The 22,486-nt window shown below is 43.8% G+C and overlaps 1 protein-coding gene and 1 long non-coding RNA gene across 2 annotated transcripts in view; both read left to right on the plus strand.

The window, feature by feature from the left end:
* KIF1C (kinesin family member 1C) overlaps positions 1 to 3,297 on the plus strand; it is a 28,514-nt gene extending 25,217 nt beyond the window's left edge. The window contains exon 23 of the mRNA XM_004376102.3: positions 2,084 to 3,297. Coding sequence (XP_004376159.1) covers positions 2,084 to 2,776 — 693 coding nt within the window. The 3' untranslated portion in view covers positions 2,777 to 3,297. The remainder of the gene's footprint in view (positions 1 to 2,083) is intronic.
* Positions 3,298 to 18,989: 15,692 nt separating this feature from the next.
* The window catches only part of LOC111820497 (uncharacterized), a 5,379-nt gene continuing 1,882 nt past the window's right edge, over positions 18,990 to 22,486 (plus strand). The window contains exons 1-2 of the long non-coding RNA XR_002824046.1: positions 18,990 to 18,999; positions 19,183 to 19,255. This is a non-coding gene — a long non-coding RNA (uncharacterized LOC111820497). The remainder of the gene's footprint in view (positions 19,000 to 19,182; positions 19,256 to 22,486) is intronic.

Here is a 22,486-nt window from a genome sequence, read left to right on the forward strand (position 1 = left end):
TGTTAGCTGCCTGAATGTCTTCTTTGATGAAGTGTCTGTTCATATCCTTTGCCCATTTTTTAATTGGATTATTTATCTTTTTGTTGTAGAGGTGTTGGATTTTCTTATAGATTTTAGAGATTAGACCTTTGTTGGATTTGTCATAGCCAAAAATTTTTTCCGAGTCTGTAGGTTCTCTTTTTACTCTTTGGTGAAGTCTTTTAATGAGCATAAGTGTTTGATTTTTAGAAGATCCCAGTTATCTAGCTTATTTTCTGGTGTTTGTGTATTGTTAGTTATGGTTTGTATCCTATTTACGCCGTGTATCAGGACCTCTAGCATTGACCCTGTTTTTTCTTCTATGATCTTTATAGTTTTTAGTTTTAGGTCTTTGATCCATTTTGAATTAATTTTTATGTATGGTGTGAGGTATAGGTCCTGTTTCATTTTTTTACAGATGGACATTCAGTTCTGCCAGCACCATTTGTTAAAAAGACTGTCTTTTCCCCATTTAATGGACTTGGGGCCTTTGTCACAGATCAGGTGACCATAGGTAGATAGATTTACATGTGGGTTCTCGATTCTGTTCCATTGATCAATGTCTGTTGCTGTACCAGTACCAGGCTGTTTTGACTACCATAGCTGTATAGAAGTTTCTGAGGTCAGGTAGTGCAAGTCCTCCTACTTTCTTCTTCTTCTGCAGTAGTGCTTTACTTATCCAATGTCTCTTTCCTTTCCATATAAAGTTAATGATTAGTTTTTGCATCTCAGTTAAAGAATGCTGTTGGTATTTAGATCAAGATTGCATTATATTTGTAGATTGCTTTGGGTAGAATTGACATTTTCACAATGTTGAGTCTACCTGTCCATGAGCATGGTATATTTTTTCCATTTATGTAGGTCTCTTTTGGTTTCTTGCAGTAGCCTTTTATAGTTTTCTTTGTATAGGTTCAACAAGTAAATATTTGAGTGCTGTGTGCCAGGCATTGTTCTAGCCACCAGGATTACTTAAACAAAACTTCCCCTGTAGTCCAGCTTACTTTCTAATGGGGGAGGACAGACAGTAAATCATGATAATAGCTCATGGTTATTGACTGCTCACCCCTGTGACCTCATCTGCTCCTCTCCCCTTACTCTACTCCACTCCAGCTCTGCTGGCTTCCTTGCTATTCCTTGAACTTGCTAGGTGTGCTCCTGCATCAAGGCCTTTGCACCTGCTGTTCCCTCTGCCCAGAATGCTTTTCCTCAGATACTCACGTTGCTCCCTCACTTCCTTCAGGTCTTTGCTGAGATGACAACTTCTCAGTAAATCCCTTCCTGTCCATTCAGTACAGCCACCCTCACTCTGATTTTCCTATTCCCCTTCCCTGCTCTGTTTTGTCCATCTGACTCCAAATATAGAGTGTGGGTGTGCGCGTGTGTGTGCGTGTGTGTGTATCTCATATGAAGTCCCTGGGTGGCACAAATGGTGAAGCACTTGACTACTAGCTGAAAAACTGGTGGTTCAAACCTACCCAGAGGGGCACCTCTGAAGAAAGGCCTGGCAACTGGTTTCCAGAAGGTCACAGCCTTGAAAACCCTATGGAGCAGTTTTACTCTGCACAGATGGGATCACTGTGAATCGATTCCATGGCAACTAACAATAACATATATATATTTTATATGTATAGCGTGTTTATATACATATATAGTGTGTATAACTTTTTATTGAAGTATAATATACATACTACACTATGTATTTTTATTATTTGTCAACTGTCTCAGCCCACTAAAATGTAAGTGCCAGGCACTGTTCTAAGCACTTAAACTCACTTAATTCTTACAACAGCTCTACGCAGTAGGTGCTGCTTGATGCCATTTTGTAAATGAGGAAACCGAGCCGTTACAAGCCAGAGATCCAGATCCCACAGCTAGGAAGTGGCAGACCCAGGCTTGAACTCAGACCATCTGACTGTCAAGCCAGTGCTTCTGAACCACCACTCTTCTAGCTCCCATATCTCGGGACCCCTCCAGGTCCTTCTGACTTCTCCCAGGTCTGCATGTCCTCAGGCCTCAGCTCTCCTCACATCACTTCTCCTTCTCTCTCACCCCCTCTCCCTCCCAGGATCATGAGGATGAGAACGAAGAAGCCGACAGGGCCACCTGGGCTGCCACAGAGGGGTCAGAGACAGTAGAAGAGGCTGCCCCCAATGACCGAGCGCCCTCAGCCCGGCCCCCCTCACCTCCCTTGTCAAGCTGGGAGCGGGTGTCACGGCTGATGGAGGAGGACCCTGCCTTCCGTCGTGGCCGCCTTCGCTGGCTCAAGCAGGAGCAGCTGCGGCTGCAGGGACTGCAGGGCTCCGGGGGCCGGGGCGGGGGGCTGCGCAGGCCCCCCGCCCGCTTTGTGCCCCCTCATGACTGCAAGCTGCGCTTCCCCTTCAAGAGCAACCCCCAGCACCGGGAATCCTGGCCAGGGGTGGCAGGGATGGTGGGCAGGGAGGCCTCAACTCCTCCCCTACCCCCAGATGAGGTCACTCCGCCTCCAGCCACCCCTGCCCGCAGGCCCCCAAGTCCCCGCAGGTCCCACCGCCCCCGCAGGAATTCCCTGGACGGAGGGGGCCGACCTCGTGGAGGGAGTACTGCGCAGCCTGAACCCCAGCACTTCCAGCCCAAAAAGCACAACTATTATCCCCAGCAACCCCAACCTTACCCAGCCCAAAGGCCCGCAGGGCCCCGCTACCCCCCATACACTACTCCCCCAAGGATGAGACGGCAGCGCTCAGCCCCTGACCTTAAGGAGAGTGGGGCGGCTGTGTGAGCCCTGTGTGCTGGGAGGAGAGATACCCGAGACACTGCTTCCCCAGAAGCCCTGGGCAGGGAGGCCCAGGAGACAGAGAGAAGGTCCGAGTAGGTGATAGAAGACGAGGGCGTGATGAGGCCGGAGGCCGAAGGAGGGAAGAGGGCACGGAGTTGCCAGGAGCCAACCAAAGTAAAGGAAGAGAGATAGGAAGCTGCCTTGGGGCCACCCCATGCAGGGGGGAGGGGTGTCCCACAAACGCTGCTATGGGTGGGGTGGGGGGCTGGGGTGCTGCGTAGCCAGTGTTTGACTTTCTTTTCAAGTGGGGGCAAGGGGAAGAGAACCAAGAGTGAGGCAAGTTCTCCCCTGCCCCTGTCTGTCTGTCTGTCTGTCTGTGGTGGTTTCTGTTTCCAGGGAGGTGTGGTGGGATCATAAGTCATTCCCCTCCCTTTCCAGGCCTCCTGCTGTATTTGGGGGACCTGTGTGGTTTGGTTGGAGTCCCATGATGGTGTGGGACCCTTTAATAAAGGATAGCAAACAGAGGGAGCTTGTGACTGATTGTGTTTGTTTCTGGTTTTCCATGGAGGTATAGCTTACATATAGTGAAGTGCACAGATCTTAAGGCACAGCTCAAGGAATGTTCACACGTGTGTACACCTGTGTACTCACTACCCAGGTCAAGGTACAGAGCATTTCCGTATTGTCTGTCTCTTGAACTTTGAACATCAGATCCCCTCTCTTCAAGGTGCACCGCCATTCTTTTTTTTCCTTCTTCACTTGCTCTGCTTCATGACATCACCTGTCCTATTTAAAGTTCTCGCAAATAGCCACGATTTTCTCCAGTTCTATTCTGTATGTGTTAATGGTGAATGTGTTGGTCACACTTACTGCATCTACATGATTATTTTGATCTTGTTTGTGTTACCTGCCTTTCGGAAGGATACATTAACTATTCCAGGTAGCATTGTATTTGTCTTAAGACTTTGCAGTAGGGTTGCTGCATGCTTATTTTAATGCTCTGGCTTGGAGGCACAAGCCGGTGGTAATGCCACTTTGCAAAGGTTTTGCAGGTTAGATTGTATCCCTGCTCTGCCTTCACCTTGACAGACGAAGGAATCCCTGTTTTCTGATGGGGAGAGCACTTCCACCCATGTGAAAATTTGAGCTGCTTCCCCACAGCTTTCTAATGTCAGTCGTGAGGTACAAGCAGCCAAAAGCATAGACTGTCTCAAATGCAGCCAAACCACAGATCTGGGCAAGGTGCGAATAGGTTGACTCGGTTGCCATACCCTGATGCTGGCTGTCTTTTCCTAGTCACCCTTTTCTTGGCACCTTTCACGGCCAGGTCTTCAGGGACCTGTTAACAATGACCAAGATCTGGAATGTAATGGATCGTTTGGCAACTGTTCACTTGAGGGGTTTATAATCTGATTGAGGAGACTCAACTGTGAGCAAGAAAATGACAGAACACAAGCTGTCTGCAGTTCTGATCAAGCTGAGTGGTGCAGACAGTGCAGTGGGCGTCTAGATGGGAAAGATTGCTCACTGTTTTCAAATATAGTTGAATTGTTTTTCCCTAAAGACTGCCTGATTAAATATGTATTGTCCGTCATTTTTACCCATTTGTCCAACCTTCCCACTCGACCTTTAAAATGCCTGTGGGCTTTGTTTAGATTTCAGAGAAGTGCCCATTGATCTCCATCCTGAGCTACATGCAACCATGGCGCTAATAGTCTGTATACATACCATTTAATCCTGAAAATAACCCTGTAAAGTAGGTCGTCTTGTCTTCATTTTTCAGATGAGAAGACAAGTTTAAATAGATTGAGTTGCCCAAGGTCACACAGATCTTAAGAACAAAGTTAGGATTCCAACCCAGGTCACCTTGACTAAAACCCAGGCTCCATCTCATGCTTCCAGGACTTCAAACATCACCTTTCCCTCTAGAAACCCTATCCCACATTAGGCCTTTTCAGGTATTTCATTGAACCTGCCTCCTGTTTCTTATCTCCCCCAAGTTGCCCTGTAAAGAAGTGAGAGCCACAATTTTGTGGGTCTCCTCCAGAATCATGGGCAGAAGGAAACCTGCCAGTTTCTAGCTCGCTCAGTTAGGAAATTTCTATAATTTCACCCGTGGTTTCCTTGGAAATTCAGTTTTCTTAAATTTCTCTCTTTGGAGGTTTCTTTGTTATTCATTTAGACTTTTTGTTCTGTCACCTGGAATTTTTGTACCTTGAATACATTTGGGAATCCCAATACTGTTTCTTTTCCAGTGGTTTTCTAAAAAATGCCTTTGCATATCCATAGCTTCCAATTTGGTAAGCTTTAGGGTTAGCAACTACCTGCTGCCACTTTGGCTCAGGTATACCCTGGCTAGGTTCTCCCTACCATCCTAAAAGACCTCCCAGCTCCTGATGAGTCACAGACTGTTGCATCATCCTCTTTGTCCTTTACACCTGCCGTCTTCGGACCTCTAGTCATCACTGGGGTCCTGCTTCCAATGCCAGTAGTATTTTAGGGAATACTTCATAAGGCAAGCTGGTTTGAAGTATCATACTAAATTTAATGTGGCTCACAGTCTCTCCCTGTATCCCTGGTACTCTAAGCTTCCTCATTAACGACATCTCTCTACCCAGCCCAATTCCGCTTTAGTGCCCACCACTCTCTTCAGGTCAAAGGTCATCAGCCTCTGCTTATTATACAAGTTCTCACTCCTACCACCCGCTTCTGCGTCTCTTGGAAAGCAAGATGAGCCTGTGGCATCATTTGGATAATGTCTCATCTGAAGGTCTGGTCACCAGATGTGTGTTATAGAATTGTTTTCTCTCATCCCTAAACAATTCCATGGTTCCAGGGGCTGACATTAACCTGCAATGTTCCTGAAAGCTTCATTGATAAGGATTTCTATCTCAATTCCTCCTATTCCGGAAACCCTGGTGGCGTAGTGGTTAAAAGCTACGGCTGCTAACCAAAAGGTCAGCAGTTTGAATCCACTAGGCGCTCCTTGGAAACCCTATGGGGCAGTTCTACTCTGTCCTATAGGGTCGCTATGAGTCGGAGTCAACTGGGCAACAACAAGTTTGGTTTGGTTTGGTTCCTCCTAGTCCTTCCCCTACCCCCTCTCCCACTTTAATCCCTAAACAACCAACCAAAACCATTGCCTTTGAGTTGATTCTCACTCATGGTGACCCTATGTGTTACAGAGTAGAACTGCTCCATAGGGTTTTCTTGGCTGTGATCTTTACAGAAACAGATTGCCAGGCCTTTCTTCCACGGCACTTCTGGGTGGGTTCAAACTGCCCATCTTTAGGTTAGTAGTTGTGCCACCCAGGGCCATTAATTCCTAGAGAAGGAATATATTTTCAGATACCTGGAAAGGTCTTGCCATGAACTCCTATAGCTTCTAGGCCGTAGCTAGGTTCTTGCCTGATATCCCAGACATGTGGGCTGGCCTGGAAAGTTCTCATGCCTAACAAGTATAATGTAGGGAGTCAACCTGGCTGCTAGCTACAGTGAATCTCCTATGTGATCTGTTAAAGCTTCCTTGAAAATGACCATGGAAACGGTTCTGGGCCTTCTTGCAGAGCCTTCTCATCTGCTGCAACTAGACCTTTGGAGCACACAGACCTGAGTTCCAGCCTTGTTGCTAGTCAGCCGCGTTACTCTGGGTAAGTCATCTTTTCTGGGACTCAGTTTTCCTCTTCTCTGTAAATAGGTCCAATAACTCAATGAAGCAGTTGAGAAGATTTAATGAGATAATAAATGTAAAGGGCCTAACACATTTAGGAGTTCAAGGTTCGTGCCTTCCCTTTTAACTCCGTCCAAACTAGAAATGAAGCCTTGGGAAAGAAGGGAGGTGCTAGAAAACGAGGTCAAATTCCAAAGGTGTAAAAGCGCCGCTGCAGCTCACGCCTGGGCAATGATGCCCTGTGCCCTAACTCCCAGAACGTGTACCCCAAGCCCTGTTGTTTCACTACTGTCCGCCAGGGGGAGAAAAGGCCGCTTTTGTCTGCGTGTTCACAGAGCCTTGAGAGAGCGCGGCCGTGCGCGCCCCCGCGGCCGCGCGCACTCTTGAGTCTCCGGGAAGCCGGGCGGGAGGTGGCGCACGCGCAGAAGGCTGGGCGGTGCGTAGAGGAAGGCGTGTCTTTCCCGGGGACTAGGGGAGGGCGGTAGGAGGGAACACCGGGCTCTGCGCGGACGCCCCGGGCGCCTCACCCAAGCCTGAGAGGGCAGAGATTTTCTTCTCCTGCCTAGATTGGGGTAGGGACCAGCTTTCATCTTCGTTTTCCCGAAGGGACTGGAAGAGACTGTTCATTGAGCAATGTCTGCCTGTAAAAGTGGATCAACCTTAGGAGAAACGACGCTCCCATACTGGAAGAGGCTTTCGATGGGGGTTTGCTTTGTTTGAAATGTAGCAACTACAGAAAAGTAGGAGGAGGAAGATGGAAGTAATCTATATTTCTGTCACCCCAATGTATCCATTGCTATCTCCTGAAAATGTGTCCTAAAATGTTTGCTCAACAAATATTTATTGAACACCTACCTGTACTATGGCGCTCAGCACTGTTAGGGTGTGTGGGGACTACAGAGGAAAAAGAATGATGAGGAAACAAGGTTTTAAGGAAACCCTGCATGTTAGAGGGCCTGAAGGGGAAGTCCCATAGCAAATGCCAGAGAATCATTTTAAGAAAGATTTCAGGCCAGAAAACCCATAGAAGAAGTGGTGGACGTGATAAGGACGGCAGGGTTATAATCTGTATCAAATCAAATAGCACATTAGAGAATATACACAGGAAGAAATTATTTAACCCAACCCCCTGATTTCATTCAGATTTTCTTGTACGGTTTTTATTAAGATTGTTAAGCCTCAAAATAATGCATGCTAACTGTATATAAAATTGTAAACACTGTCAGAATTTTAATACTCCTGAGGAAAATGAGGCCTAGAGAAGTCAAGTGCTTGCTTAGAATCCGGTCGGGTAGGGCTGGGACCAGACCCCAGATTTCAGATTCCTGGGCTAGTACTGTTTCTGTTGTATCACGGTAGCCAAATGTGGTTCAAGCTTTACATTAAATTCTGACATTTTTATTGAGTTTCAGAGAATTCATCCTGGAGGAAAAAAAGTGTAAATTTAATTGAAGCTGCAGTTCCAGGTAATAATTAAAAAAACAGTTGCCATCTAGTCGACTCCGACTCATAGTGACCCCAGAACTATGCGCCACAGAGTTTTCAATGGCTGATATTTTAGAAGTAGATCAACAGGCCTTTCTTCCGAGGTGCCTCTGGATGGGCTTGAACCTCTAACCTTTAGGTTAGCAGCTGATTGCGTTAACTGTTTGCACCATCCAGGGATTTACACCATATAGTAGGTGCTCAAATAGTTGTTGACTGAATCAACCAATGAAACCCTAGGATCTATGTTTAAAAGAAAAATACATACTCCCTAGATGATTTTGATGTGACCCAGTCTTGGCTTCATTGCTGAACGAAAGGCTAAACCAGACCAAAATGTGGTCAAATTTAGGTCTTCATAGTAATGTCTTAGTCATCTAGTGCTGCTATAACATAAATAACACGAGTGGATGGTTTTAACAAAGAGAAGTTTATTTCCTCACAGTTAAAGTAGGCTAAAAGTCCAAATACAGGGCGTCAGCTCCAGGGGAAGGCTTTTTCTCTCTGTCAGCCTTCTCTTCAGTATTCCCCTAGACTAGGACCTTCTCTGCGCAGGGACCCCAGTCCAAAGGATGCGCTCTACTCCCGGCACTGCTTTCTTGATGGTACAGGTCCCCCTGTCTCACTGCTCACTTCTGTCTTTTATATTTCAAGAGATTGCCTCAGGACACAATCCAGTCTTGTAAATTGAGTCCTGCCTTACTAACACAACTGCCGCCCATCCTCCCTCATTAACATCATACAGGCAGGATTTACCACACTTGGGAAAATCACACAATACCAGGAATCATGGCCCAACCAAACTGATACATTTTTGGGGGGACATAATTCAATCCATGACATAATGCAAAACAATGGTGTTTCTAACACTCTGATAGGATTAGAATTAAAAATACACTATCTAAAAAAAGAAAAAAAAAACACCTGTTTGGGGTGATGAAAAACTTTTAGATGCTAGTGGGGATGGTTGCACAACACTGTGGATGTAATTAATGCCACTGAATTGTACACTTAAAAATGGTTGACAGGGGACATGTAGGTCAATTGGCATAACATAGTTCATAAAGAAAATGTTCTACATCCTACTTTGGTAAGTAGCCTCTGGGATCTTAAAAACTTGAAAGCAGCCATCTATTGGTCCCATCATGTTTGGAGCAAAGGAGAATGAAGAAAACAAAAGACTCAAGGAAAATATTAGTCCAGAGGACTAATGGACCACATGAAGCACAGCGTCCACCAGCCTGAGCCCAGAAGAACTAGATGGTGCCCGGCTACCACCACCAATCCCTCTGACAGGGATCACAATAGAGGGCCCTGGATAGAGTGGCAGAAACATGTAGAACAAAATTCAAATTCACAAAAAAAGACAGACTTACTGGTCTGACAGAGACTGGAGGAAACTCCAAGACTACAGCCCCTGGACACCCTGCTGACTCAGAACTGAAGCCACTCTGGAAGTCCACCTTTTAGCCAAAGATTAGACAGGCCTGTAAAACAAACAGTAACACACGTGAGGAATGTGCTTCTTAGTTCAATCAAGTATACGAGACCAAACGGGCAACAGTTGCCCAAAAGCAAAGATGAGAAGGCAGGAAGAAAGCAAAACTGGACGAATGGACTCGGAGAACCCAGGATAAAAAGGGAAAGGGGGAGAGTGTTGACACGTTGCAGGGATTGCAACTAATTCAACAATATGTGTCAAGGGCCTTAACCATGTGCATATATTTAAAACAGTAATTCTACTAGGAATTTATAGCAAGGAAGTAGTCAAGATATAGTCAAAAGTATTTGTGGTAGAATTATTTATAATTATAGTTTCTAATACCAGAAAATGGAAGCAGGAAAATGTCCAATAATAAGAGAGTGGTCAAACAAATTATGGTACAGTTGAATGACATGCAACCATGAAAATGTTTTCAACAAAAATTTAATGACTTGAGACTATGCTCACCATAAGCAGTTAACTGAAAGCAGAGTCCAAAACCATGACTAAATCCTGTTCCATTAAAAAAAATGGGTTGAAACAGTAAATTTTATGTTACATATATTTTACCGCAATTTTTAAAAAGACACATTTAATCATAGTGCTTATAATATATTTTCTAAAAAAATACTAGAACAGGCACTGTTCTAAGTATTTAAAAAATATTAACAAATTTCATGCTCGTAACAGCCCTGTGGAGCGGTTACTGCCATTATTATTCCATTTACACATGAGGAATCTGAGGCTCATAAAGATTAAGTAACTTGCCTGAGCTTCTGCAGTCGGTGAGCACAGTCAGCATTTAAAACTTGGAGATGGTCTGACTCCAGGGTCCATGCTTTTAATAGGATACCATTTCACCCCTAGGCCAGAGGCTCCTGGCCCACTCTGCCTATTTGTGAACCAGTTACTGACAAAGCTGCTTCTGTGTTAGATGCCTTGCAGAGGAGGGAAGGAAGAACAATAAAGTGCAGGTGCTTCTCTTGGAATAAGTTTGAAATGAGAGCGCCTACTATGTCTTCAGAAATGGAGCTCTGTAACTGACGAGAGGCAGAACGCAAGAAAGGCTCCAAAAAGACAGGCAAGACCCACATGAAGGAAGTCAAGGGGCAGACTGTGAACAGTTACTTTAAAAGTAAGTGTCCCTGGGGTGGTTGTCATTTGTAGGATGGTAGAAGTGCCTCTTGTCTGGGGCTCACGGATGAATGGACACTTGAAGTAGGAAGTGGTAGAACCTTACTTAATGAAGAAGAACATCACTGGGTACTGCTGTGTGTCCCTAGATCTAATGGGTTCCTATCTAGGGTGAGAGGGCTGGCACAAATGGGAATAAAGGTCATTGTAGCTCTCAGTAAGAAATGCCTCAAACCTTGGGAAACACCCTGAATATTTACAAAAGGGCAGAAGGTGGTGGTCCTTGGGAGGGAGCTGGGGGAGATAGCCAAGGGGACAAAAGACCTACCTTGCCAGGGCCCAGAGCCCTCCTCACCTGGAAGATCCCTATACTTTCTGGTGGAGTGGCTCCCAGAGGTTACTCTACAGCATCTCTAAGCAGCCCTAAGGACACAACTTGCCAGCTTCAGCCCACCCTGACGCTGTGGTACCATCCATCTAGGGAACAGGGCATTCTTAGATTAGTGAGTTTGGGAGACCTAAGGCTGTCCTCATTCTGCGGCCAAGAAAGATAGATGGTTCCTCAAGCTCACTCCTGATATCTAGTCCAGATGGGTGGAAGGGACAGTCTCCAACCCCTGATTTTACATGTCCCCAATTTCCTTACCTACTAGCCAGAAATTACTTGGAATCCCAGATACGTACTAGGGTTCCTATTTTTAAGACCTCACAGCAGCATTTAATATTCTGGGAGTGGGTAGAGAGGGTGGACACATCCTTGTGAGGAACTGGGGCCGAACTTGGGGTAGGCACCCTGAAGGCCCTTTATTCCTGAACTATTGTGCCCAGAGAAACTCTTCTGCCTGGTTCCAGTGACTTATTGCACTTGTGTGTAGAAGATGGTCTTCATAGATGAATTTTGCTATCAGCTAGCATTTGCCTTCTGCTCCAGCAGCAGGTCTCCACCTCTGCTCTATCTCAGGATCTCATAGGAGGGAAGTCTGAGTCACCAGAAATCCTTATCTTATTCCTTCAACTCAATATCGGCCCCTCCCAGATCTGGAATTGCAGAACCTCCCTGTGGGCAGCTGTAAAGGGCCCACAGTTCTTACCCTCACCTTGCTGGCCTCTAGTCCAGGGCCTGATTTGGACAACTCACCCAGGGGGAGAGCAAATCTAGCTGAACAGTATAGCTTACTTTTAAGGTGGGTTTAATATCACACCTCCTCTCTCAAATAGATACTTTATAGAGCAAACCTTTTAGAAAACAAGCCCATAGGTGAGGTTTGATACTCTCATGGGAATCTTCCCATACTGGAAACACAAATCGCAGAGAGAGGTCTTGAGCAGCAACACAGACTTTCAAGGTCTGGAAAGAACTTGGAAAAACATTTCATCTTTCATTTCTTTTTTTTTTTTTTAATTTTGTTGTTGTTGAGAATATACACAGCAAAACATACACCAATTCAACCATTTCTATATGTACAATTCAGTGACGGGGATGACATTCTTTGAGTTGTGCAGCCATTCTCACCCTCCTTTTCTGAGTTGTTTCTTCCTCATTAATATAAACTCACTGCCCCTAAGGTTGTTGTTGTCACTTTGATCCCATATAGTTTTTAAAAGAGCATAATGCTCAAGGCAGACATGTTTTACTAGTTATGATAGCCAAGGCAGCCAAGAGCTGCTTGACCATAAGCAAACAAAACCTTAGGTGATGGCTATGGGTGTGACTCAACTGGTTGCTGCTCAGACCAGGTGGAACCTGCCCCCTCCTGTCCTTTGTCCTCAAAGTGCTGGGTTTGGCTCAAGGCAGTCAAACCCAGTTTACTAGCCCACCTACCAAAGAAAACATGGAATTTGTCTTATTGTGCCTGTGTGTCATGGTAACCTATGTAGTTCATAATGGTTGTATGTACTTCCTTATGAGAGACGGTATAAAACGTTCTGCCTCTCTTTGTTCGCGGAGCTTGATTTGAGGTCGACACCTCCTTGCTCCTTGTCTTTGCACTTGCAATAAATGTTCTTCCTCCCTGCTCACCTCGGTGTGTCTTTATTGACGAGAAGCTATACTGAGCAGGACCTGCTTTGGGTAACAGTTACGCAACATTATTGTTTGGCTTTAGGAAGACTCCAGGGGATATTATCAGTTTAAGGTTTTAAAAGATATTTATGTAATATAGCCACTGTGGAAAACAGTTTGGTGGTTCCGCAAAAAGTTGAACACAGGACTACCATATGACCTGGCAATCCCAATCCTAGGTGTATACCCAGAAGAAGTGAAGGCAGGAACGCAAACAAAATCCTGTACACCAATGTTCATTGCAGCACTTTTCACAATAGCCAAAAGATGTAAACAACCAAAATGCCCATCAATCGGTGAATAGATAAACAAAATGTATATACATACAATGGAGTATTACTCAGCCATAGAGAGAAATGAAGTCTTGATGCATGCCACAACATGGAGGAACCTTGAAACATTATGCTGAATGAAATAAGTCAATCACAAAGGACAAACACTACATGATATGAAATAAACAAATATATAGAACCCAAAGATTATTAGGGGTTACCAGGGGTGGAAGGGAGGGGGAGAGGGGAGTTTTTGTTTAGGGAGAATTGAGTTTAGGTTAATGGTAGTAGAATGATTTGGAAAAGTATAGCAAGAATGGTTGTACTACTTGAAGAATGTAATCAATGTCACTGAATTTTACATGTAGAAATTGTTGAACTGGTATATGTTTTGCTGTGTATATTTTCACCACAATAAAAAAAATTTATTATAAAAAGAAAAAACAAAAAAGAAAAAATATTTATGGAGGGCCCACTGCATATGAAGTATTTTGCTACGTGTTTGGGATGATATAAAGGTCTAGTAGATACATACATAAAATCCTACAGGGCCTAGCCCTGTGCTTCCTCTCTGCCTCCTTTCTCATACTCTCTGCCTCACACCAAGTTGCTTATGGTTCTTTATGGAGCCTACACTGTTTCCTGCCCTTTGTGCCTTTGCTTTTCCTGGAAGTTCTTCCATCCCTCACAGCCCCTTTCCACTGGCTGGCTTCCGCTCACCTTTGGGTCTCCATTGAGCTGCTGTGGTCTCTGGGAGCCTTGATTTCCTCAGTCTGTGCAAGGTACCCTTTCCTTTTCAAGCTTCCCCTGGGCACATATCTGTCATGACACTTGCCACTTGATAGTGTAATTACTATTTTTGTGTTTGTCATCCCCTCTTGACTCCAGATTCCTTGAGGTTGGGGACTGAACCTGATTCACCCTTTGAACAAGACCCAGATTTTCCTCTAGTGGAGATTACAGTCTAGAAGGAGAGAGAAGCCATCATGACACTTATAAAATGATTACATCAAGATGGGTGTGATAAATGCCATGAGTAGGATAAATGAGGAAACTGAGGCTGTGACTTGCCTAAAGTCCCTATTGGCTTCTTGGCAGCACGTCGGAGCTAGAAGTCGACCTCCAGTTGAAGGAGGTGGCCCAGGAAGGAGCCTGAAACGAAGCTAGCCTTTATTTAGCTTCAGAGGTAAAGGCCTTTATCCTCAAGGTTGTGACCAAGAATAGGAGCCCAAGTCATAAACAGGCAAATGAAGAGTAGTGGAAGGAGCTCAAGACTGGGCGTCTGGAGACCTGGGTCCTGCTTCATGTTTTGTTTCAACTGACCTCTTGCTTTAGCATCCACTTCAGTTCATAGTGAAAACCCATGCTGTGACCAAATGGGACTCCCCAATATGTCATGTCCTTTCCTGCATCTAGAAAGTCTTTGATTCTTCCCCAAGTATCTACTGGTCAAAATGCTGCCCTTCTTTAAGATCCAGCTCAGATCCTACCTCCAGCATGAAGCTTCCTTCACTTTCCTACCCAAATGGGTGTCATAGTGAAAACACTAGACTGACGCTCCACTAGAAATTAAAATGAGTTTTATTGAAGGAAAAAAACAATTAAAATCATTCTGTGAAATGGAGAGACACATGGCAGTCAAACAAGAGGCTACAGTATGTGCTCTAGCTTGCAGGGAAGGCAGTGAGGTGTTTATCAGGCACAACAACTAAGGCAAATGGTTTCACATCAAGCAGGGTACAGGGGAAGGAAAGAAAATTTACAAGGGATTGTCAAGCTACAAACTTTCCTAATATCAATTTCTAGCCTAACATCAATCTCTTATTTCCCAATACAGATGGACTAAAGCAATATTTCTAAAGCAAGGCCTGTAAACGTTCCTGATGGAGGGGTTTAGTGAGTGATTGTAGGCCAGGTCAACCCTAGTTGGAGTCCTTGAAATGTAAAAGTTGACCATTTGCTTAGGAAGGAGTTTAGATCAGCTCCAACTTGAAGCCATTTGAAATGTAAACATTGCCCATCTGGCTAAGAGGGAATGAACTAGGGCCTAGGCATTTACTGACAGTAGTTAAGATAGCAAGATTGTTTACATAAGCTAAGGCTCGGATCTCTACACCAGTTGCATCACAAGCAAAACTTTCACAGGAAGCCAACTTGTCTTTTGTAGAAGGCAGAGGCAGTTCAAACCTAGTTGTGGCTTAATTTAAAACAGAATTTCAATTTAGGTCTAGGATTAACCATTTCAGTTATGCCAAGGAACCTCAGTTTTAAGGTTTGCTTATTCATGCGAGATGAGGGTTTCTCTTTCCTCCTCTGATCCCCTGCAGAAAAATTTATATACCTTTCTTAGGAAACTTAATCTTACTCTGCTTTACTATTTACTTCTGTGCTTATCTTGTTTTCCCTGTTAAATTACCCCCAATAAGTATCCCCTTCCTTGAGAGCAAAGAACATATTTATTTGTGTAGCTTTCATATTACTAATTTATTGGAGACACTCAAATTATTTGTTGACTGAAAGAATGACTCTCTTTGTCTGTAAAGTGTGGTGGTCACAGGCATGGACTCTGAGTCACTCACTAGCTGTGTGACTTTGGGCAAGTTACTTAAACTTTCCATGCCTCAGTTCCCCCAACAATACATGGGAATGATAGCACCTGCCTTATGAGGCTGTTTTGAGGAGTCAATGAGTGCTTAGTTCAGTGCCTGGCACCCTGCAAGTGTTAGCTATTCTATTTTTATTACTTCCTCTGGCCCATTGCTGATCCACTCCTGCTTCAAATGGTGTTAGAGCAGCATTCATATGAAATATCTAGAACACACAAGTGTATAGAGACCAAAGGGTTTTAATAGTCACCAGGTGGGAGGGAGGGGAAAGTTGGAGTCATTGTTTAGGAAGCAGTGAGTTTCTCTACGGTGATGGAAAATTTGGCGATGGACGTTGGTGATGGTTGCACAACATGATTAATGTAATTGATGTCACTAAATTGTACATGTGAAACATGTTAAGTTGGCAAATGTTGTGCGGTATATATTCTCATAACAATAGAAAAAAGAAGTATCAGAATAGGAAATGCTGTGTCAGTACTAAACACAGTCAGGTAGTGAGAGATTTTCTCTCCCCTGACTCAGTGGCTTCCTCCCCCCACCCCCAAATCTGCTGTGACCAAATCACTGGTGAGTTGTGAAATCCTCCCAGAGAGCTTTTATTGTCCTAGATATTTTTTGTGGATTACTTAGTTTGAGTCTGCAGTTTAAAGGTGAGTTTGGAAATTTGAGATTATGCATTGTGTTTTCCAGTTCGTGTTGATTTACTTATTAATTTGAGTCCCCCCGAAAAAAGAATGACTTTAGATAGTGTTATGGATTGAATTGTGTCCCCCAGAAATGTGTGTCGACTTGGCTAGGCCATGATTCCCAGTATTGTGTGGTTGTCCACCATTTTGTGATCTGATGTGATTTTCCTACAGTTTGTAAATCCTAACCTCTATGATGATAATGAGGCAAGATTAGAGGCAATCATGTTAATGAGGCAGGACTCAATCTACAGGGTTAGGCTGTATCTTGAGTCAATCTCTTTTGAGATATGAAAGAGAGAATTGAACAGAGAGGAGAGGGACCTCCTACCACCAAGAAAGCAGAGCCAGGAACAGAATGCATCCTTTGGACCTGGGGTCCCTCCACTGAGAAGCTCCTAGACCAGGGAAAGATTGATGACAAGGACCTCCCCCCAGAGTGGATAGAGAGACAAAACCTTCCTCTGGAGCTGGTGCCCTTAATTTGGACTTCTAGCCTCCTAAACTGTGAGAGAATAAATTTCTGTTTGTTAAAGCCATCCACATGTGGTGTTTCTGTTATAATAGCACTAGGTAACTAACACAGATAGGTTCCCAATTTTCAGAACACTCACAGAAGTTTTTATATTGGTAGAGTTAATTAGAAATACACCAGTGCTGCCATAGGAAGTTAATAATGATCAGGTGGGTGAGTCAAGTCACCCTGGAACAAGGAACATGGTTTACAACATAGTGAACAGTTTTCTATAACAAATACTCAAACAAATGTAGATTCCTGATAAACATTCATAGACTCAAGGATACAAATTAAGTTTTTAGAATTATTAAAACAATCTTTTTAATATTAATGAAATGCTCTTTGCCCCTTTTAGAAAGCCAAAACAAAACACCCCCAAAAACAAACAAACAAAATACCTGAAACCCCGTTTTATCAGGACAAGATACAGAATAAGTAAAGAATTAACAACAATTTTACGGCCAGTGGTATGCAAAAGTTCCTCACCTCGTTTCCCATCCTTCTGTAAAAAAAACACTGACGACTAATCTCATGCTTTGCATTCTCTAAGCACTACAAGGCTGCATCAAAGGTATGTGGCATGTTGTTTGTTTGTTTTTTAATTCCACAGGGTGAGACGGATGAAAGAGATTAAGATCTCAGAAGTAAGAAGAGGTGAGATAAGGTAAGAAGTGGAGGCAGAGGGTGGCTACAGCTCAGTGGGTTCAGCTCAGTGGGTTAGTAGCAGAATTCGCTCCTTCCATGTGGGAGACCTGGCCAATGCAACTCATGTGCAGCCACCACCTGTCTGTCAGAGAAGACTTGTGTGTTGCTATGATGCTATGATGCTGTAGAGCTTCCAGATTAAGACAGACTAGGAAGAAAGACCTGGTGATCTACTTCTGAAAATCAGCCAATGAAAACCCTATGGATCACAATGGTTCAATTCATAATCAATCAGCATTTCATTCTGTTGTGCATGGGGTCACCATGAGTGGGAGCCAACGGTGGCAGCTGACAACAACAGCAGTTCAATGGAGGGAAAAGAAATGTGTTACCCGATTCTCTCTGCTGTTAACCATGCTAAAGTTCAGAAACTGAATCTTGCTAGTCCTCTGCCTGTATTTGCTACCCTACATCACAAATACTTTGTTTATTAGAAGCTTTTCTTATTTTGAAGGCCCCTGGGTGGCACAGTTTGTGCTCGACTGCTAACCTAAAGATTGGGCAGTTCAAACCCACCCAGTGGTGCCCTGGAAAGAAGGCCTGGTGATCTGCTTCTGTAAAGATTACAGCTAAGAAAACTCTATGGAGCAGTTCTACCAGTTAATACATGGGGTCACCATGAGTTAGAGTCCACTCAATGGCATAAGACAACAACAGCAACACTATAAATATTTTGTTTTTAGAAGATTTTCCTATTTTCAGGCCCTGAATTGTAGCTCCACTTGTTTTCACAGTACCTATGATGGAATTGTGCCCCCCCGCAAATATCTGTCAACTTGGCTAGGTCACAATTCCCAGTATTGTGTGATTGTCAACCATTTTGTCATCTGATGTGATTTCCCTATGTGTTGTAAATCCTGTCTCTGTGATGTTGATGAGATGGGATTAGCAGCAGTTATGTAAACTCAATCTATAAGATTAATCTACAGTTTAAGCCAATCTCTTTTGAGATATAAAAGAGAGAAGTGAGCAGAGAGATAGGGGGACCTCATACCACCAAGAAAGCACCAGGAGCAGAGCGTGTCCTTTGGACTTGGGGTTCCTGCACAGAGAAGCTGCTAGTCCAGAGGAAGGTTGATGACAAGGATCTTCCTCCAGAGCCGACAGAGAGAGAAAGTCTTTCCCTGGAGCTGTCCCCCTGAATTTGGACTTGTAGCCTACTAGACTGTGAGGAATTTCTCTTTATTAAATTTCTCTTTATTAAAGCCATCCACTTGTGGTATTTCTGTTATAGCAGCACTAGATAACTAAGACAGTACTATATCTGGCACCAGAGGGAGACTCGCAGGGAAATGGAAACTTTTAAAGCCCCACTTCCTTTCAAAGAGGGAACAATCTACAGACAAACACCGATCCTGGGCGTCTTCCCAGGCGCTGGCCCCAGAGCAAATCTTGATTCTGGTACGGGTCAGAGTGGGGTAAGGAGGAGGCTGCCGGGCATGTGTCGTCATTCTCCTGCTGGCTCTTATCTCCTTTTAAGGGCATTTATTTTGTTTCTGCTCTGACAAACGAATGATAAGATTTTCCGGGGAGTACTGAAAAATCAGAGGAACCTCGTGGGGGGCACATTCCTGCTTTTCTATACAGCTTTGCAAGGGGGAAGGTAAGGAGAAGGGAAAAGATTGACTTGGAAGGCTTCACTGGGCATTCGTGAGCTGGTTTTTTGTTCGAGTTAAATGAATATTGCTGTTTGCCTTCATCAGACATAGGCGTTATCCTATAGCTGAAAGGCAGTTCAGAACAATAATCATAGAGACTAAATTAAGATTATATTTCACCCCTAAAGCCAACATTCTGGTGCTGAAACGCTGAAATCCAGATGGGCAGAAGAAAGACAAGCAGCATGTGTAACTTCAGAGGTTAGTCTTTTTTTAGCTTTTGGCATTTGATCAAATCATTGAAAAGAAACATAAAGAAGCAATTCCAACACATTGTATAATCCCCATTTATATGAAATGTCTGTTGTTGTTAGGTGCCGTTGAGTCAATTCCAACTCATAGTAACACTATGTACAACAGAACAGAACACTGCCTGGTCCTGCGCCATCCTCACAATTGTTGCTGTGTTTGAGCCCATTGTTGCAGCCACTGGGTGAATCCATCTCATTGAGGGTCTTCCTCTTTTTCGCTGACCCTCTGCCTTACCAGCATGCTGTCTGTTATGGACTGAACTGTGTCTCCCCAAAAAGTGTGTGTCAACTTGGCTAGTCCATGATTCCCAGTATTGTGTGATTGTCCACCATTTTGTCATCAGATATAATTTTCCTGTGTTATAAATCCTACCTCTATGACGTTAATGATGTGGGGTTAGCAGCAGTTATGTTAACGAGGCAGGACTCAAGCTACAAGATAAAGGTTGTGTTTTAAGTCCATCTCTTTTGAGATATAAAAGAGAGAAGCGAGCAGAGAGACATGGGGACCTCATACCACCAAGAAACCAGAGCCAGGAGAATAGTACATCCTTTGGACCTAGGGTTTCTGCACTGAGAAGCTCCTCAACTGGGGAAGACTGATGACGAGGACCTTCTCCCAGAACCGACACTGAGAGAAAGACTTCCCCTGGAGCTGGCATTCTGAATTTGGACTTCTAGCCTCCTAAACTGTGAGAGAATAAATTCCTCCTTGTTAAAGCCATCCACTTGTGGTATTTCTGTTATAGCAGCACTAGATAACTAAGATAACGTCCTTCTTCAGGGACTGGTCCCTTCTGATAATATGTCCAAAAAACATGAGACGAAGCCTTGCTATTCTTGCTTCCAAGGAGCATTCTGGCTGTACTTCTTCCAAGACAGTTTTGTTCGTTCTTCTGGCAGTCCATCGTATATTCAATATTCTTTGCCAACACCATAATATATATATATACACATATATATATATATATATAAATAATATTTTATGATGTTTTCAGTGAAGGTTTACACAGCAGTTTAGGTTTCCATTCAACAATTTCTATACAAACTATTCAGTGACATTGGTTACATTCTTCTTCTTTTTTTTTTTTTTAATTTTATTTTATTGTTGGACTTTAAGGGAAAGTTTACAATTCAGGTTAGTCTCTCATACAAAAATGTATACATACATTGTTATGTGACCCTAATTGCTCTCCCTATACTCTGACAGCACATTCTTCCTTTCCCCCCCTGATTTCCCACGTCCATTCAACCAGCTCCTGACCCTCTCTGCCTTCTCATCTCACTTCCGGACAGGAGGTGCCCATTTAGTCTCATATATCTACTTGAGCTAAGAAGCCCACTCTCTACGAGTATCATTTTATGTCCCATAGTCCAGTCTAATTTTTGACTGAAGAGTTGGCCTTGGGAATGGTTTTAGTACTGGGTTGACAGAGAGTCCAGGGGCCGTGCTCTCTGGGGTTCCACCAGTCTCAGTCAGACCATTAAGTCTGGTCTTTTCACTAGAATTTGAGTTCCACACCCCACCTTTCTCCTGCTCCATCAGGGACTCTCTGTTGTGTTTCCGTCAGGGCGTCATTGGTGGTAGCCAGGCACCATCTAGTTCTTTTGGTCTCAAGCCGATGCAGTCTCCAGTTTATGTGGCCCTTTTTGTCTCTTGGGCTAATGCTTTCCTTGTGACTTTGGTGATCTTCATTCTCCTTTACTTCAGGTGGTTGGGACCAATTAATGCATCTTAGATGGCCGCTTGCTAGCTTTTAAGACCCCAGACTCCACTCACCAAAGGAAGATGCAGAACATTTTCTTAATAAACTTTGTTATGCCAATTGATCTAGATGGTCTCTGAAAGCATGATCCCCAGACCCCCGACCCTGCTACTCTGCCCCTCGAAGTGTTTGATTGTATTCAGGAAACTTCTTAGCTTTGGTTTAGTCCTGTTGTGCTGACTTCCCCTATAGTGTGTGCTGTCCTTCCCTTCACCTAAGATAATTCTTGTCTACTATCTAGTTAGTGAATAACGCTCACCCTCCCTCCCCACCCTCATAACCATCAAAGAATGTTTTCTTCTGGCCAACACTATGATTTAAAGGAATAATTCTTCTTCAGTCTTCCTCATTCATTGTCCAGCTTTTACATGCATATGAGGTGGTTGAAAATAATAATGGCTTGGGTCAGGTGCACCTTAGTCCTCAAAGTGACATCTTTGATTTTCAACACTTTAAAGGGGTCTTTTGCAGCAGATTTGCTCAATGTAATGCGTCTTTTGATTTCTTGACTGCTGCTTTCATGAGCATTGATTGTGTATCTAAGTAAAATGAAATCCTCGACAACTTCAATATTTTCTCCATGTCTTAGTCATCTAGCGCTGCTCCAACAGAAGTACCAGGAGTGGATGGTTTTAACAAAGAGAAGTTTATTCTCTCATAGTCCTGTAGGCTACAACTCCGAATTCAGGGTGTCAGCTCCAGGAGAAGGCTTTCTCTCTCTGTCCTCTCTGGAGGAATGTCCTTGTGATGCATCAGTCTTCCCATGGTCTGGGAGCATCTCAGCGCAGGAACCTCAGGTCCAAAGGACGCGCTCTGCTCCTGGCACTTCTTTCTTGGTGGTGTGAGGTTCCCATGTGTCTCTGCTCGCTTCTCTCTTTTATATCTCAAAAGAGATTGCATCAAGACACTATCTAATCTTGTCAGCCTCATCAATATAACCTCATCACAGTGATAGAGTTTACAAGACATAAGGAGATCACATATAATCTCATCATAGTGATAGAGTTTACAACACATAAGGAAATCACATCAGATTACACAATCATACAACACTGGTCATCAGGACCCAGCCAAACTGACAGATATTTTTGCGGGACACAGCCCAATCCATGACACTCCATTTATCATGATGTTGCTTATTGGTCCAGTTGTGAGGATTTTTGTTTTCTTTATGCTGAGGTGTAATCCATACTGAAGGCTGTAGGCTTTGATCATCATCAGTAAATGCTTCAAGCCCTATTCACTTTCAGCAGGCAAGGTTGTGTCATCTGCATATCACAGGTTGTTAATGAGTCTTCCACCGATCCTGATGTCATGTTCTTCATATAGTTCAGCTTCTCAGATTATTTTTTCAGCGAATAGATTGAATAAGTAAGGTGAAAAGATACAATGGGTTTTTCTCTATATATTATATA

This window comes from Trichechus manatus, unplaced genomic scaffold, assembly GCF_000243295.1.
Source record: "Trichechus manatus latirostris isolate Lorelei unplaced genomic scaffold, TriManLat1.0 scaffold00040, whole genome shotgun sequence".
Classification (NCBI taxonomy): Eukaryota; Metazoa; Chordata; class Mammalia; order Sirenia; family Trichechidae; genus Trichechus; species Trichechus manatus.